The sequence below is a fragment of the Pecten maximus genome, chromosome 3, assembly GCF_902652985.1.
Source record: "Pecten maximus chromosome 3, xPecMax1.1, whole genome shotgun sequence".
In the NCBI taxonomy this organism is placed as follows: domain Eukaryota; kingdom Metazoa; phylum Mollusca; class Bivalvia; order Pectinida; family Pectinidae; genus Pecten; species Pecten maximus.
Window position 1 is genome coordinate 2,017,361 of NC_047017.1, and position 16,257 is coordinate 2,033,617.

General features: G+C 37.4%; 1 protein-coding gene across 4 annotated transcripts in view; it reads right to left on the reverse strand.

Annotated features, from left to right (window-relative positions):
- Positions 1-229: 229 nt before the first annotated feature.
- LOC117322927 overlaps positions 230-16,257 on the reverse strand; it is a 48,348-nt gene continuing 32,320 nt past the window's right edge. For 2 of the 4 annotated variants that reach the window (XM_033877894.1, XM_033877893.1), the window contains exons 2-3: positions 14,237-14,318; positions 230-2,355 (exon numbers count right to left, since the gene is read on the reverse strand). In XM_033877894.1, the coding sequence (XP_033733785.1) occupies positions 1,134-2,282 (1,149 nt within the window). In that variant the 5' untranslated portion in view covers positions 2,283-2,355; positions 14,237-14,318 and the 3' untranslated portion in view covers positions 230-1,133. Of the gene's footprint in view, positions 2,356-2,724; positions 3,556-3,607; positions 3,889-14,236; positions 14,319-16,257 lie in introns of those variants that run through there. The other 2 variants (XM_033877895.1, XM_033877892.1) reach the window with 2 other exon arrangements.

Here is a 16,257-nt window from a genome sequence, read left to right on the forward strand (position 1 = left end):
AGTAATATATAAATGTATTCATTCACTCCCTGCTTACATGCTAATACTAAATTCTTGTTCCATTAAGCACTTTGAATGCATTTTATAACAATCGCAAGAAAAATCGAATCATTTCTCTCTCTCTCTCTCTGTCTGTCTGTGTCTCTCTCTGACTGTCTGTGTCTCTGTCTCTGTCTGTCTGTCTGTCTGTCTCTGTCTGTCTCTCTCTCTCTCTCTCTCTCTCTCTCTCTCTCTCTCTCTCTCTCTCTCTCTCTCTCTCAATAATATCTCTCTCAATATATATCTCTCAATCTTAATCTCTTTCGAACATATGTTTAAAAATTGAAAATGATTAAGAAGAATACGTGAACTGCATGACATGCATTTAAGTGATGTAATCAGAACTCCCTGAGATTACCAAATAGTTTTGACTCCTTCAATCCTTCATTGCTCATGTCAAACAGATTTTCATTTGGTGGAATCATACACCTGATAACTCCTACAAGGTATCGTATAATGACCAGGGACAATCCTTGTACAATACGTTACCCATGTTATTGAAGTCAACGATATGCATCATTGATTATATAAGGAGCTTAGAGGGTATTCAATGTTATGATGATCTGATTTAACATCAACAGTGATGGATTGAAATAGTCCATATAAAAATCTACATTACATTCAAATCTAAAACAAAATGTATTTACACAATGAAAACACACAAAAATGTTATTCTAACATGTAAATATCAATGTTTCTTTTAACAGGAAAAGAGCAATACAAATGTTCCTGAACAGTCTTCATACAGTGCTTGTTTAAAAATGTCATATGAATAACGTTATCCCCTGGGACAAACGGGGAAGGAAGTGAGTAAAACCTTATAGTCAACAATATCTGTTGTCCGTAGAGACCAATGATTGATGGAGAATATAACACTTTATATAAAAATTCAAGCATTTCTGATAACAATGCTTGTTTCACATTCATTTCAATATAGAAGAGCTTATTGTTTTGTAAATATAAATTTCAAAATATATTCACATACCTGAGTTGATACAATATGTACAAACGTAACCTGAGTAAGAAGTTTTGAGGTAGATCGATGTCTATGTTAAAACAAGATACACATAGAGAAAATGTTTTAATCCAGGAATTCAGCTATTGTATAGCATGCATCTGAGCTTTGCAGTTTCAGTTTTCAAAGCAGCTACCTCTACACGAAGTTTAAGATTTTCCTGTTCCAACAAAGCTGCTCTTATTGCAATCTGATCCTCTTTAGCTCTCCGAGCATCCCGTGACCTCTTTGCTGCATCGTTGTTCTTTCTTCTCCTTTCCCAGTAAGCTTCATCCTTCTGTTCCTCGGGTAGAGTTTTTGGTCGTTTTCTGCCTGAGGCTGTTATGTCCATACCTATACTTGAACTAGGCACGGAAAACAATGGTGGGGAGCTGCCTATGCTGGGACTACTGTTCATGCTGCCATTGGAAATTCTGTCATTGTTTGAGCTAATGGCTGATGACGATGGGGGAGAGGCATGGGTGGACGACTTTGGGGTAGACTCATAGTGGCTTAGTCCCCTACTGCCGTTATTATCCCTGTCTCTCAATGATTGCAACTGTTTTTTGTACATTTCCATAAACTCTTCTCCACTTATATTCAGTGCCTGCAACATACTTGCATCCATTCCTTGAAAGGGAGAAAAACCATGGGGAAGGCCAAATGCACCCATTGACATAGCAAGAGGGTCTTTTGGATAGGCCTTGAATGGCCTCGAACCATTATGTTGTGACACCCTAGGGTCAACCATGCTATTTGGAAACACACCTCCTAGAAGCTGAGTTGGGGACATAAAGCCTGCATGAATGTTTGACATCATACCTGCCAATGCCGCCGTGGTTCCTGGAGAACACCTTTCTGGTGGGTGCTTAATTTCCCCGGGTTCAATCTGTCTGTCTGATAAATCCCGATTATGTAACATCCCATTGAATAACATCCCATCCTCGGGATCGGAAGATTTCCTTCCGTCCGCCAAACTCGAGGAATCTGCATTAGACGATGAAGACGGAACAGATTCCCTTCCAGATGTGTCATGCTCCACGAATTTTCTTTTTTTACACGAAAAGTCTAAAGGTGAATCTTCCGAATCCTCCGAGGAATAACTACTGTACTTCGACTCCTGTTTTATAGCGATTTGCATATGGCCATTGCGCATGGCCTCTCCGTGCTCCAAGACGTCATTATGGCGACTGTGATTATTGGCTTGTAGTATCTCCGTATTACTATGCGTTGTACCATTCTCAGCCATCTCATGTGATTCAACCTTAGCTATGAAGTAGGTCCCTTATATTTCACAGTTGTTTCTTTCTTATACATTTGACCTACAACACATCAAAACAACAAATTCTCATAACATTTATAGCAGACTTTTTATAGATTTCTACGTAATGACTATGTAATGGTTGCTCATTATGAAGTGAAGAATAACACAACAGGTCAGTACTGTGTACATATTTATACACACACACACAACAAGGTGGCAAAACTCTAAACATGCCTTCAGTATAACACACAATACACTTGTTGATAATTTTGTACACTACATGACACGAGGCCCCGGATGCCATCTCAAACCCCCACGTGTATTATGTATGTACCCCACTCACTACATAAAGTAAGGCCTTTGAGCAATGGTCCCCTTCTCCACTACATACTAAAGTGTTATATACATGAGTCATTAAAATACATACCGGGTTCAAATGAAAGACCAAAATCAACTGGCTATTGTTCCTTGTGGGAATACACATTACCATTCTGTAGAATTAACACGAAAGTCGTCCAGCTGTCCTTGAAATGCACTTGTTTTCCTGCCGAACATGTAATAATATTTTCGTTGCCCAACATACCCAAACGGCCGTGTGAGCCTGTCCATGACCTTAGGTGACGCTAGCTAACTTTATCCACATCATTTGGCATTTCACGTAATCTCAAATTAACTAACCAATCAGACCATCACAGCCGGTTTGTGGGGCATGTCCATTCTCTCCATTCATGACTTTAAAGTGCACAAACACCGCCCCTATTGGTCAGTTCAGACCAGGTTGCGTAAGGCCACACGGCGAAGGGGAGGGCACCAGGCTACAGCCTCGTTCTAATAACTGAAAAAAACCTGCGCAACAGTATGCGGTCGTAATTTTGTTGAATAATATCGGGGAATGTAACTGGAATAGACCAGTCGGCATGGGCAAACAGTGTTATATATACAAAGCCGGGTCCAGGCTTACACAAGCTAGGAACGTGTGGCACACGACCTCGAGTACGTGTGTAGGGATATCCCCTACACTCAGCGCGAAGAGCCCTGGCTACAACACAGCAGAGACTCCATATCTTGACCATGTATAGAAAATGACCCATTCTGTGTCATTCATTAAAATGCGCACAAAATTATCATACTGACAGACCTTTTTCATATGGTAAACAAGTTAAATCTGTCAGAAGGCGAGGTTAGCGTATGTGGTCATCTAAGCGGAAAAGTTCACTGTGGGTCAGGTCACACACTGTGTATAGTCTATTTTATATTGGACATTTCTCGGTACAAGAAAGAAGGAGAGATCATGTGAGATAGGTACTTACCTAGGGGTTACACCCACTGTATCTGGTGGCCCAGACCCTCTAGACACGTTAAAGCATGGTGTCCGAGGAAACGAGAAAATCTACGGGCATGGCGGAGGTGTAGGTACAGGGACCATGAGGGGTTAGTCAATAGGTCACACAACATCTACAGTGTTATGTGTACCAGGCAGGAGGTGTGGCCTGTCAATTATATATCTACATATGTAAATATTTAGGATTGACTCGCATTGTACATGTGTATGTGTGCGTATCTAAATTCCCGGGCCAAACTTAGATAAGGTTAGAGTTCGATAGTATGGAACTGATACTTGTTTATCAATGGGGAGCTCTTTGTAAACATTCAATGTACATTTTAAAAATGGATGAAGGTCACATACGCATACACAAAATGTCATTCAATATCAGTAGTCGACATGAAAAACTAATATCACCTTTTTATCTTGAGGTCAAACTTTATACGAATGATTAATTTTACATTAAAGCCAGTTTAAATAGTGTTTTTATACACCTACGACTCTATATCATATCAGCATACATCGAATTTACGTCATTGTTTTTCTCAAAAGGAAATCCTTGATTTTTCGTTCCCGAATAATGCTTAGATTTATCCATGTGTAATTTCAAATTAATCAACGCTTTTTAAATATAACAGAATCAAGAACTAACAAATTTGAATTAAATGAAAAAATAAAAAAAAAACAAAAACAAACAAAAACAAAACAAAAACAAAACAAAATAACAAAAAAAAAACAAAAAAATAATGAAATAAATAAATGTAAACATAGTGTCTTTGTTTTGAGCTATAATTTCGGGAAATAAATTGTTCCCTTCCAAGTAGAACGAAGACATTTATTCGAGTGAGTGAGCATTTCAATCATTTATCTAACGCTGAATAACAATCAAAGATGACAATGCTACCCAAACATAATAAAACATATTACCAAATCCATCCCTTAAACGCACCTACTTGCCCTTCCGTACAGGAGTGATTTGTTTACAAGTGACTCACGCCGATAGACATTGCTCTATAACAAACTCATTGCTGATGTGGTTTTTTTTTAAAAAGATTTCTGTTTAATGCATTAGTTGGAAAATACAACTTCCTAAATCGTTGTCGCACCCATTTTGCTTTCAGACTTTATTTATCTATTTAAACTTGTAAAGTACCTTGTTGCGTTGCTGATAAAAAAACTGTTTTCCTCAAAGTAAGTTTATGACAATTGTGGCATAGCAGCGCCAGGATTAAATATTAATTCATTTTCTTGAATCAAATACAAAGTCAATATTGCCAATTTAGATGAAAAAAATAGCCAAACAATAAATGTATAGGTACAATACATGTTTTTTTTAGATGAATTATTGCTGATTGGCTGAAAATAAAACCTTGTTTTTCTCAAATTCCATCTGTTGCTCTGAATATTATCATTTACAAAAAGGAGGTTATATAGGTTTAATTTTGTGAAATGGTGATTATATATTGTATCGTTAAAAAAGTCAATTGATACATTAGTATTCATCATAAGGAATGACATTCCAACAGAAACTGATAAAGCAAGCAAAGTGTAAAAAGAGAAATCCTTTTAAATGCTTTTCATTTTGAATGTGGAATGTCATGTTGAATTGTATCTAGACATGGGTGATGGTTTATTACACAAACTCTCATTTGATTTTCAAAGCTGTTGACAGTAACTTGCTATGTGGAATTTTCTAGAGATTTCGAGTGCAAATTACATGGTATTCTATAAATATCATCTTATTTGATTTTCAAAGACTTTTGCACTTTCTGCTTTAACCTACTCAACCCTAAAAATAATATTGAAAATGGCAAAAAAAACAAAAAAAACAAAGGTAAATAAATTGATGAAATGTTTGTTCATTTCTTATACAAAATATAATATATATATACAAATCTAATGTCTCAATTTGTTCTCCAAAGATGAAATTGATATTGTTTCTCAAAAAATATTTACTACTTTAGCTTACACATATTGGAAACATCAGTTGAATGTAGGCATAATTCAGATCAACTATATGTCTTGACAAATTGAGAAATAATAGCCTTACCTTGAAATCCTACAAAAACAAAGGTGATTTCGTTGTCACTATAACACAGCAGATCGTTATGTCATGAGGTAAGATAAAGCTTGTGTGGTATCCCTCTGCCAACTCTGTTTTCATCAGGATGTTAATGAATGAAATGCTAGGAGATAAGAAGTGTGAATCCCCTAATGTACCCGGTTCAATACAGAATGGTCTCTACAGTCACGAAGGTATCAACAATGTAAATTATTTAGTCCCCAATTTGCGAATGTTGTTAATTATTTAGTTACACGAAAACGTGTTTTGATAAAAAGCAGTTGGAGTTTTACGTTATCAACCATGTCGTCGCATAATATACGAGCTAACCCCACCTACTACAAAACAGGTAATAATTTTTTACATTATACATGTGTGCATGTTAATGAAGTTAATGTGTCATGCACCAATACATTTTTGAAAAACAGAGGAGTGTTAATCGATTCGTTATGCGTTATCATGCATATCTGATGTCGTTTGGTACCTACCTGAAATTAATAAGCCATCACGCTTGCCTAATGTCACGTTTCTTTCTCATAAAAGATGACAATATCGAATGTAATAATATTTTTTCAGAAATATGAAAGTTGCATGTTTCCATTACCAGATGAATGAGTTCACCAGTATTATACATATATTTTGTGAGTAGAAAGACTATTTTTGAAAGGTAATATGTGCACTATAATTAAATAACCTATTCTCTATAAGCAATGAGATTAGTTTCTCGGGCTCAAGTGTCATCTACAGAAATAAAGTCTTTACCTGTTATAAAGTTAATATGACTATTTCATGAAGCGATAAGCTCACACATAATCGCTGTTTCTTCTGATCAGTTTGATTTTTTATTATCATTATCATTATTCTATTTGTTCTGTACTTTTCATTATACTGAACTCATTACAACTTACCTTGACACTCATTATAACAAAACCGAAAGTTTTATGACGTCACCTTATCAGATCATCATTGTCATCATTTTATTTGTTCTCTACCTATAATTATTATGAACTCATTACAATTTACCTTTGACACTCTTTATAACAAAACCGAAAGTGTGTGACGTCACATTATCAGATTGTCGTAGTGATACACGAATAAAAAATGTACAAATTTTTCTCGGGGGAGTCTTATGCCTGATTGCAAAACGTGACACAACAGAAAAAAAAGCACAGGTGTATCTAAATGGAACTGAAAGTACTAAATTAATAAATAGCTGTAGATTATTTGATTTGTGGCGAGATATTTTTAGGGTGACTTGAAAGTTTTCACTATGTGATACCCTATGACATTCACGTTGTTAATTTGACGACAGGCAAGCTTTAGGTGTTATTTCCATTGTCCCTAATCTGACGACATAATTAGAAATCCAAGAAGCCCCATTCCCTCGGGAAGTTTATACTGTGTATTCAAAGTGTCTTTCTGTGAATTTTGTCACATGATTTCCTTTCAATAACCTATGATACAACATATTGCAGGGATGTTTTCTTATATACACATCCTTCTCTGTAAATTATGTCGTTGTCCATCTCTTTATGTAAACATTCCCAAAGATTGGTTTATTGGTTGATGATTGTGGGTGATTAAAATAGATTATGTACAATTGAGGAAATAGACTTTTTGAAAAATAAAGTTGATTGTTTTCATTAAGACAAAGTTTTATATACATGGAAAAGAAGTAGTTAAAGCGAAATTACGCATTTTTACTTCAAGGAATACAACCCTAAAGAGAAAAAGAAAAGAAAAAGAGGAAGTTGGAGGTGGGGATGATGTATGTTGGTGTGTGTTGGGGGTTTAAAAGGAAGCGATTTAAAAGGAAGAACAGTTTATATGGTTAACAGCACTAGTAAACTATGGTCATATGCATTGATACCTTTGCGAGGCAACTTAAAAAAAAAACACAAAAAAACAATAAACGTCAACATCTCTACCTGATATTCAATTATTAGTCAATGACTGTCGAGACAATGTCATTCTGTGATCATGAATAGAATTTTCCATTCCACGTGTAGCAAATCAAACACATGTAATGAATTATTTAATATGTTTGTGTGCTTCAACTCTAATAAATAAAACGAAATGTTTACCAGTTGACCAAATGAATAATAAAATTGTTCCTTCCTTTAACGAGTGTGGTATATAGCTAGTACGCTGGTATTAGTAAACTCGCTTTGGTGTAGTGTGTCTGAATAATTGATTTAGCAATAATCATAATAACCGCCGTAACTTATAGATATGATCCGTGATAATTTACCCAATTTTTTCACCTGGTTGATTGTCCTCACATGTTTTGTTTTTCATTGCTATAGTTTATATAGAATATTTTCGTATCAAAATATGTTATTGTCTCCTGGCTTGACCGTAATAGGCATAACCTTTTGATTTCTCTCCGTTTTCTTTGGGCAAGCTATAGGAATGTTCAAAATAAAACCACCTGTACAAACCATTACTGATATAAGAGTATCAAAAACCAATTACATACTGCTAAAACAATGCATTATTCATTCAAAGGAGAGAAAGTGAGTAAAATCAATAAAGAAGATAGATAAATACTAGGGTTTTGAAACAATAAATAATCAACCAGACCTTTGTGTTTTAGTAATCAATAATCAAAATACTGACGAGAATGTGACATATCATAGTCAACAAACAGTAAAAAAAAAAAAAAATCTTTAACGAAACGCAACTCAACGAATTTGTATGAATGACAGGGATGATCCTAATTTAAATATTTCTATTATCTAACTCACACGCGAGCGAGGATTCACATAGTCAGAGTGTCGTGTGTTCAACGTATAAAATCTAACAGCTGAATTAAACATGGGGCTGTGACAATACTCTCCACGCCGGGAGGCTGTCGGCATGATGGATAGAACAGCCTCAAGTGTTATTGATATCCTTAGTTTATAGAACTAAAAACCGGGGACACAAGCTACATATACCTTTCTTTAGAATTCCATATTTGTTAAACACGGCTTCACAGGAAGTTGTTCTGGGACGAGTCGGCAGCTGTGATAGGTCGCTATTATGTTCTTTGTTTTCGTCGTATTTCACTTACCATTTACTATTTCTATTGATTCATATTTCACGTTTAGGTAATTACAAAAAAATAAGACTGACATTTTTTCAATCAGCAGAGAGGAAAGTACCCGTTATTCGACTGGAGGGAAGTTCAAATGTATAACCAGTGCAGGGGAGGGGTGGTGACGGGGTATTACTAGTACAGGGGAGGGGTGGTGACGGGGTATTACTAGTACAGGGGAGGGGTGGTGACGGGGTATTACTAGTACAGGGGAGGGGGTGGTGACGGGGGTATTACTAGTACAGGGACCATGGGAGGGTGGTGACGGGGTATTACTAGGTAAGGGGGAGGGGTAGTTGACGGGGGTATTACTAGCTACAGGGGAGGGATGGAGACGGGGGTATTACTAGTACAGGGGAGGGATGGTGACGGGGTATTACTAGTACAGGGGAGGGGTGGTGACGGGGTATTACTGGTAGAGGGGAGGGGTGGTGACGGGGTATTACTAGTACAGGGGAGGGATGGTGACGGGGTATTACTAGTACAGGGGAGGGGTGGTGACGGGGTATTACTAGTACAGGGGAGGGAGGGTGACGGGTATTACTAGTACAGGGGAGGGGTGGTGACGGGGTATTACTAGTATAGGGGAGGGGTGGTGACGGGGTATTACTAGTACAGGGGAGGGAGGGTGACGGGTATTACTAGTACAGGGGAGGGGTAGTGACGGGGTATTACTAGTACAGGGGAGGGGTGGTGACGGGGTATTACTAGTACAGGGGAGGGGTGGTGACGGGTATTACTAGTACAGGGGAGGGGTGGTGACGGGATATTACTAGTACAGGGGAGGGATGGAGACGGGGTATTACTAGTACAGGGGAGGGGTGGTGACGGGGTATTACTAGTACAGGGGAGGGGTGGTGACGAGGTATTACTAGTTCAGGGGAGGGAGGGTGATGAGGTATTACTAGTACAGGGGAGGGATGGAGACGGGGTATTACTAGTACAGGGGAGGGGTGGTGACGGGGTATTGCTAGTATAGGGGCGGGGTGGTGACGTGGTATTACTAGTACAGGAGAGGGGTGGTGACGTGGTATTACTAGTACAGGGGAGGGGTGGTGACGGGGTATTACTAGTATAGGGGAGGGGTGGTGACGGGGTATTACTAGTACAGGGGAGGGGTGGTGACGAGGTATTACTAATACAGGGGAGGGGTAGTGACGGGGTATTACTAGTACAGGGGAGGGGTGGTGACGGGGTATTACTAGTACAGGGGAGGGGTGGTGACGGGGTATTACTAGTACAGGGGAGGGTTGGTGACGGGGTATTACTAGTACAGGGGAGGGCTGGTGACGGGGTATTACTAGTACAGGGGAGGGATGGTGACGGGGTATTACTAGTACAGGGGAGTGGTGGTGACGGGGTTTTACTAGTACAGGGGAGGGGTGGTGACGGGGTATTACTAGTACAAGGGAGGGTTGGTGACGGGTGTTACTAGTACATGGGTGGGGTAGTGACGGGGTTTTACTAGTACAGGGGAGGGGTGGTGACGGGGTATTACTAGTACAGGGGAGTGGTGGTGACGGGGTTTTACTAGTACAGGGGAGGGGTGGTGACGGGGTATTACTAGTACAAGGGAGGGTTGGTGACGGGTGTTACTAGTACATGGGTGGGGTAGTGACGGGGTTTTACTAGAACATTTTTTAAAGCTAATTCCTTAATGTAGATGGTTTCTTGTTAACATCTTAGAATCCCTCAATAGATTCGCTTCGTATTTGCACTATGGTTGCATGATTTTTACACATTGTCAAATTCAGATGGTCATTTCTTAAGATTGAAGAGTGAAGGACAGATTTGGCGACCGTTGGTTCCTGTCTCGTTCTGAATTTATTTCATACATTAAGTCTTTTACTTGTTTGATAATAACTATATACTGTCAAATGTCAGGATTTATTAGGAATAGTTTCATTGTTTACCTTACTGACAAAGATGTCGAAATAAATGCATGAACATTAATTTGCAATACCAACGGTTCAAAATGAAGAGACGATACGATGATTCACTTAAGTGACCTACATACAGGAAACAGCCCGTCACAAGAATTTGACCATGTTTGATGTTGCGGTTGAAAGAAAAAGTAATGAAATGGTTCTCATAATCTTCCAAATGTGTGACCTCAAACTCTGACAATAATGACACCCATTTAAATATCATCTTCTCCCGTACAATATAAAACTCACAATCATGTGTTGTACAGACCGTAATAGCAATGGTCATCTACTGACACGTGACATTCCGTTGTCAGAAGATTTGACAGCTTTGAATGACCAATGAGAAAGGATGACGACATAATTATCCCTAGCTAGGGATTTTGACCACTAATGTGTTATTCTTACTCAAAAAAAACAAAGACCAAATGTGCTTACCAAATAAGGGCACAACAAAGAACTCACTCAGTAACAATCGCTATGACGGACAGTTGAGTTTTTAGTAATAACATTTTTCACCAGTAAAATGATAATCAGGGCACGTCTATGAACTAGTCCTGTCAAACACTGACCAAATAAAATGACCAGTGTGTCTAAAACCTGACAGCATCAACCATTCAACGTTCAAGAATTCACAAAAGTTTTTTTCAAAAAGGTCACTTTCACTTAAGATAGGCCTCTCCCCTTATCAATGGGTTTTAATGGTCTCATTGGTTGGGTAGTTTTACTACAGTTAGGAGTCAACTGATGTCCGGCAGCTTAACCTCCTGGATACGATCGATAAAATCGATTCGTGCAGTTGTTGAAAATGTCTTCGTGACATTTAGTGCGATGTGTGCATTGTAACTCAAATGCCACGTCATTTCATATTGACCAATCAGAAACCTAATCCGGGAATTTCTTGGCATGGTATGACGTATAATGATATTGTAGATCTAAATATATTAGATCCTGGATAAGTTTTTTTATTTCATATAAGATTATATTTAACGAGTCTTAGCTCGTTGTATTACGACATTCCGGTTTACGACACCTTCAACATGGTTCATTGCCATTCCGGTTTACGACACCTTCAACACGGTTCATTGCCATTCCGGTTTACGACACCTTCAACACGGTTCATTGCCATTCCGGTTTACGACACCTTCAACACGGTTCATTGCCATTCCGGTTTACGACACCTTCAATATGGTTCATTGCCATTCCGGTTTACGACACCTTCAACATGGTTCATTGCCATTCCGGTTTACGACACCTTCAACACGGTTCATTGCCATTCCGGTTTACGACACCTTCAATATGGTTCATTGCCATTCCGGTTTACGACACCTTCAACATGGTTCATTGCCATTCCGGTTTACGACACTTTCAACATGGTTCATTGCCATTCCGGTTTACGACACCTTCAACATGGTTCATTGCCATTCCGGTTTACGACACTTTCAACATGGTTCATTGCCATTCCGGTTTACGACACCTTCAACATGGTTCATTGCCATTCCGGTTTACGACACCTTCAACACGGTTCATTGCCATTCCGGTTTACGACATCTTCAACATGATTCATTTCCATAACGGCTTACGACAACACCTTCAATATGGTTCATTTCCATGACAACACCTTCAATATGGTTCATTTCCATGACAACACCTTCAAAATGGTTCATTTCCATGACAACACCTTCAATATGGTTCATTTCCATGACAACACCTTCAAAATGGTTCATTTCCATGACAACACCTTCAATATGGTTCATTTCCATGACAACACCTTCAATATGGTTCATTTTCGTGACAAGAATTTCTAGTGAGGTAAAGATAGTACCAATGATAGGCGAAATAGACTGTTTGCAAGTAATACTTAAAAGCAATGTATTTCAACCAAGTAAGTCATATACAATATTTATCATCTGAGTAAATCAAAAGTACAGAGTATCTACAAAATGTACGTACATCTGTATTACAGGGTATCTAAGTAAATCAGTATTACAGGGTATCTAAGTAAATCAGTATTACAGGGTATCTAAGTAAATCAGTATTACAGGGTATCTAAGTAAATCAGTATTACAGGGTATCTAAGTAAATCAGTATACAGGGTATCTCAGTAAATCAGTATACAGGGTATCTAAGTAAATCAGTATTACAGGGTATCTAAGGGTATCTAAGTAAATCAGTATACAGGGTATCTAAGTAAATCAGTATTACAGGGTATCTAAGTAAATCAGTATTACAGGGTATCTAAGGGTATCTAAGTAAATCAGTATTACAGGGTATCTAAGGGTATCTAAGTAAATCAGTATTACAGGGTATCTAAGTAAATCAGTATACAGGGTATCTAAGTAAATCTGTATTACAGGGTATCTAATTAAATCAGTATTACAGGGTATCTAAGTAAATCAGTATTACAGGGTATCTAAGTAAATCAGTATTACAGGGTATCTAAGTAAATCAGTATTACAGGGTATCTAAGTAAATCAATATTACAGGGTATCTAAGTAAATCAGTATCACAGGGTATCTAAGTAAATCAGTATTACAGGGTATCTAAGTAAATCTGTATTACAGGGTATCTAAGTAAATCAGTATTACAGGGTATCTAAGTAAATCAGTATTACAGAGTATCTAAGTAAATCAGTATTACAGGGTATTACAGGGTATCTAAGTAAATCTGTATTACAGGGTATCTAAGTAAATCAGTATTACAGGGTATCTAAGTAAATCAGTTGTACAGGGTATCTAAGTAAATCAGTATTACAGGGTATCTAAGTAAATCAGTAGTACAGGGTATCTAAGTAAATCAGTATTACAGGGTATCTAAGTAAATCAGTATTACAGGGTATCTAAGTAAATCAGTTGTACAGGGTATCTAAGTAAATCAGTATTACAGGGTATCTAAGTAAATCTGTATTACAGGGTATCTACAATGTAAGTAAATCAGTATTACAGGGTATCTAAGTAAATCAGTATTACAGGGTATCTAAGTAAATCAGTATTACAGGGTATCTAAGTAAATCAGTATTACAGGGTATCTAAGTAAATCAGTATTACAGGGTATCTAGGTAAATCAGTATTACAGAGTATCTAAGGGTATCTAAGTAAATCAGTAGTACAGGGTATCTAAGTAAATCAGTATTACAGGGTATCTAAGTAAATCAGTATTACAGGGTATCTAAGGGTAACTAAGTAAATCAGTATTACAGGGTATCTAAGAAAATCAGTATTACAGGGTATCTAAGTAAATCAGTATTACAGGGTATCTAAGTAAATCAGTATTACAAGGTATCTAAGTAAATCAGTATTACAGGGTATCTAAGTAAATCTGTATTACAGGGTATCTAAGTAAATCAGTATTACAGGGTATCTAAGGGTATCTAAGTAAATCAGTATTACAGGGTATCTAAGGGTATCTAAGTAAATCAGTATTACAGGGTATCTAAGGGTATTTAAGTAAATCAGTATTACAGGGTATCTAAGTAAATCAGTATTACAAGGTATCTAAGTAAATCTGTATTACAGGGTATCTAAGTAAATAATGTAGATAATACTGTACCTTAAAATTGTATTATGAAATCCCTCATCGGTTTAGTTTGTTGACCATTTTGTCTTTCCCTTCGTTTTTGACTTTAATACACCTAGGAAATAAAAGAAAAGGCACTATAAATAGAATATGTTGATATTTATTCCTGTAATGCTAAATAAAAACAATATACACGATTCCTACTTCAACATAATAATTAATTAGTGAGATATGTACATTTGACTGGTTTTGCAGTTCATTGGTTGTCTGCATTACCGCGATGCACCAAATGATTAGTCATGCGTGTCTTTCATTAGACTGTTAAACTGGACATTGTAAAGAAACACTTCATGAATAAAGGAGTGTCGGCAGGTTATCGCTGACCGTATCAGGACTAAATATGTTATTTTTTTCAGTGAGAGAAATTTAATTATGATAGAATGTAAAATTAATAGAGTTTGTGAGCAGTTGTAGCAGAGCATCACGGTAAGGGAGGGTCATCGTCAGGTCAAGCAGGGTAAGCGGACGATACCAGAAGCGAAAATGGCCAAAGCACGTGGTACGTTCTTCAACCGGCTGCTGCTGGCGATGATGGTTATCACATACAGAACGCATAAACTGAGCGTAAACATCACTAGCTTGATGTTCGTTTTTGTTACAACTCAAACGACATAAATATGCCGAAAATGTGATATATTTTGATATCTTTCTCAACAATATATAGGGAATATACATCAATGTATATTGAATACATATTAAATAAAATCGTTGGTTTTTGCGAAAAGTAAATAAAATCGGTGAAAATGAAACCGTTAAAGCTGACAAATCATTAAACTATTTGGTCATCGTAATCTCTAACAAGTGCTGTATGGCTGGTCGTCCCAGTTATATTTGTTGCAGGTCTGATTAGGGTAAAGTTTACATTGATATATATACATCTTCCCTCCCGCGCCCCCACTCCTCGTTCAGCTGGCCGGTTCGGACATCATATATTTCCGGGGGATTATCGGATTCCAGGCTCATTGCTGCCCCAGGTGGAATTTACTGGCATTTTAAATAGTTTACACTGTGCACAACCAATAAAACAACGGTAACATCCAACCCAGGTCCAAAGTTGCGCAAAACAACATTGTCCCGCAAACTCCCATAATCCAATGCCGATACGAAATTTGTTTTCACATCTAGATATAACGATTTTAAATGTTTCCTCCTGTCAGCAATAAAAATCAAATATATATTTCCATAATTTAACATCACAGATAAATTGTAGCTTGGGCATATGCCAGACCTTAAATAGATAGTTTATAGTCAATTATTTGTATGTGTTGTGAGATACTCTGTTACTATGGTGATATATGCTCGGAAAGCACCAAACGCACGTGCTATTATGTATAGGTATAGATAAGTGGTTAATAAGACGTCATTCATTAAACTAATTCAACATAGAACGTTGCCATAGCTTCAGCGGAGTCAGTGGTGTTCTTAACAAAGATGGCGCCAATGTAGGAACACAATATCGTTTTGGAAGTGTATGTTATGATGTGTGCTTCCTTCCAAAGAGAGATTCATAAAATAGTTTTGAGATTTCACATTTAGAACGGATAGAAAGGCGCGCTCGGTGCAGAAATAGCAATTCCGTCCATAAACATGTCCAATGCAAAGATCGTCTAATAGTTTATAAAGAATTATCCAAACAAGAAGACGCAATTGTTTTTCAATGCAATGTCCATTGCATGCTGTTATAGCTTTGTGACAGGTCTCTTACCTATACACTCGCATTGCCATAAAGAATTACCTGCCTCCACGTTAATGCAAAGTAAATACTGGTTCTCGCGTAATTACGCTGAATTTTTTCATCCGTGAAAATATTTAGTGATTTCTATTTTTTCTGAATTAACTTTGGAATGACCTATTGGTTAATAACAAATTTGTAATAACAAAAAAGTAACTCGCAATATAAATATTTGGATGCAAAAAGGACAATCACGTGACAAAATGATATCCCATAATGCACTTAAATTACGCAATTGTGGATATGGTAAAATCGAGTAAAA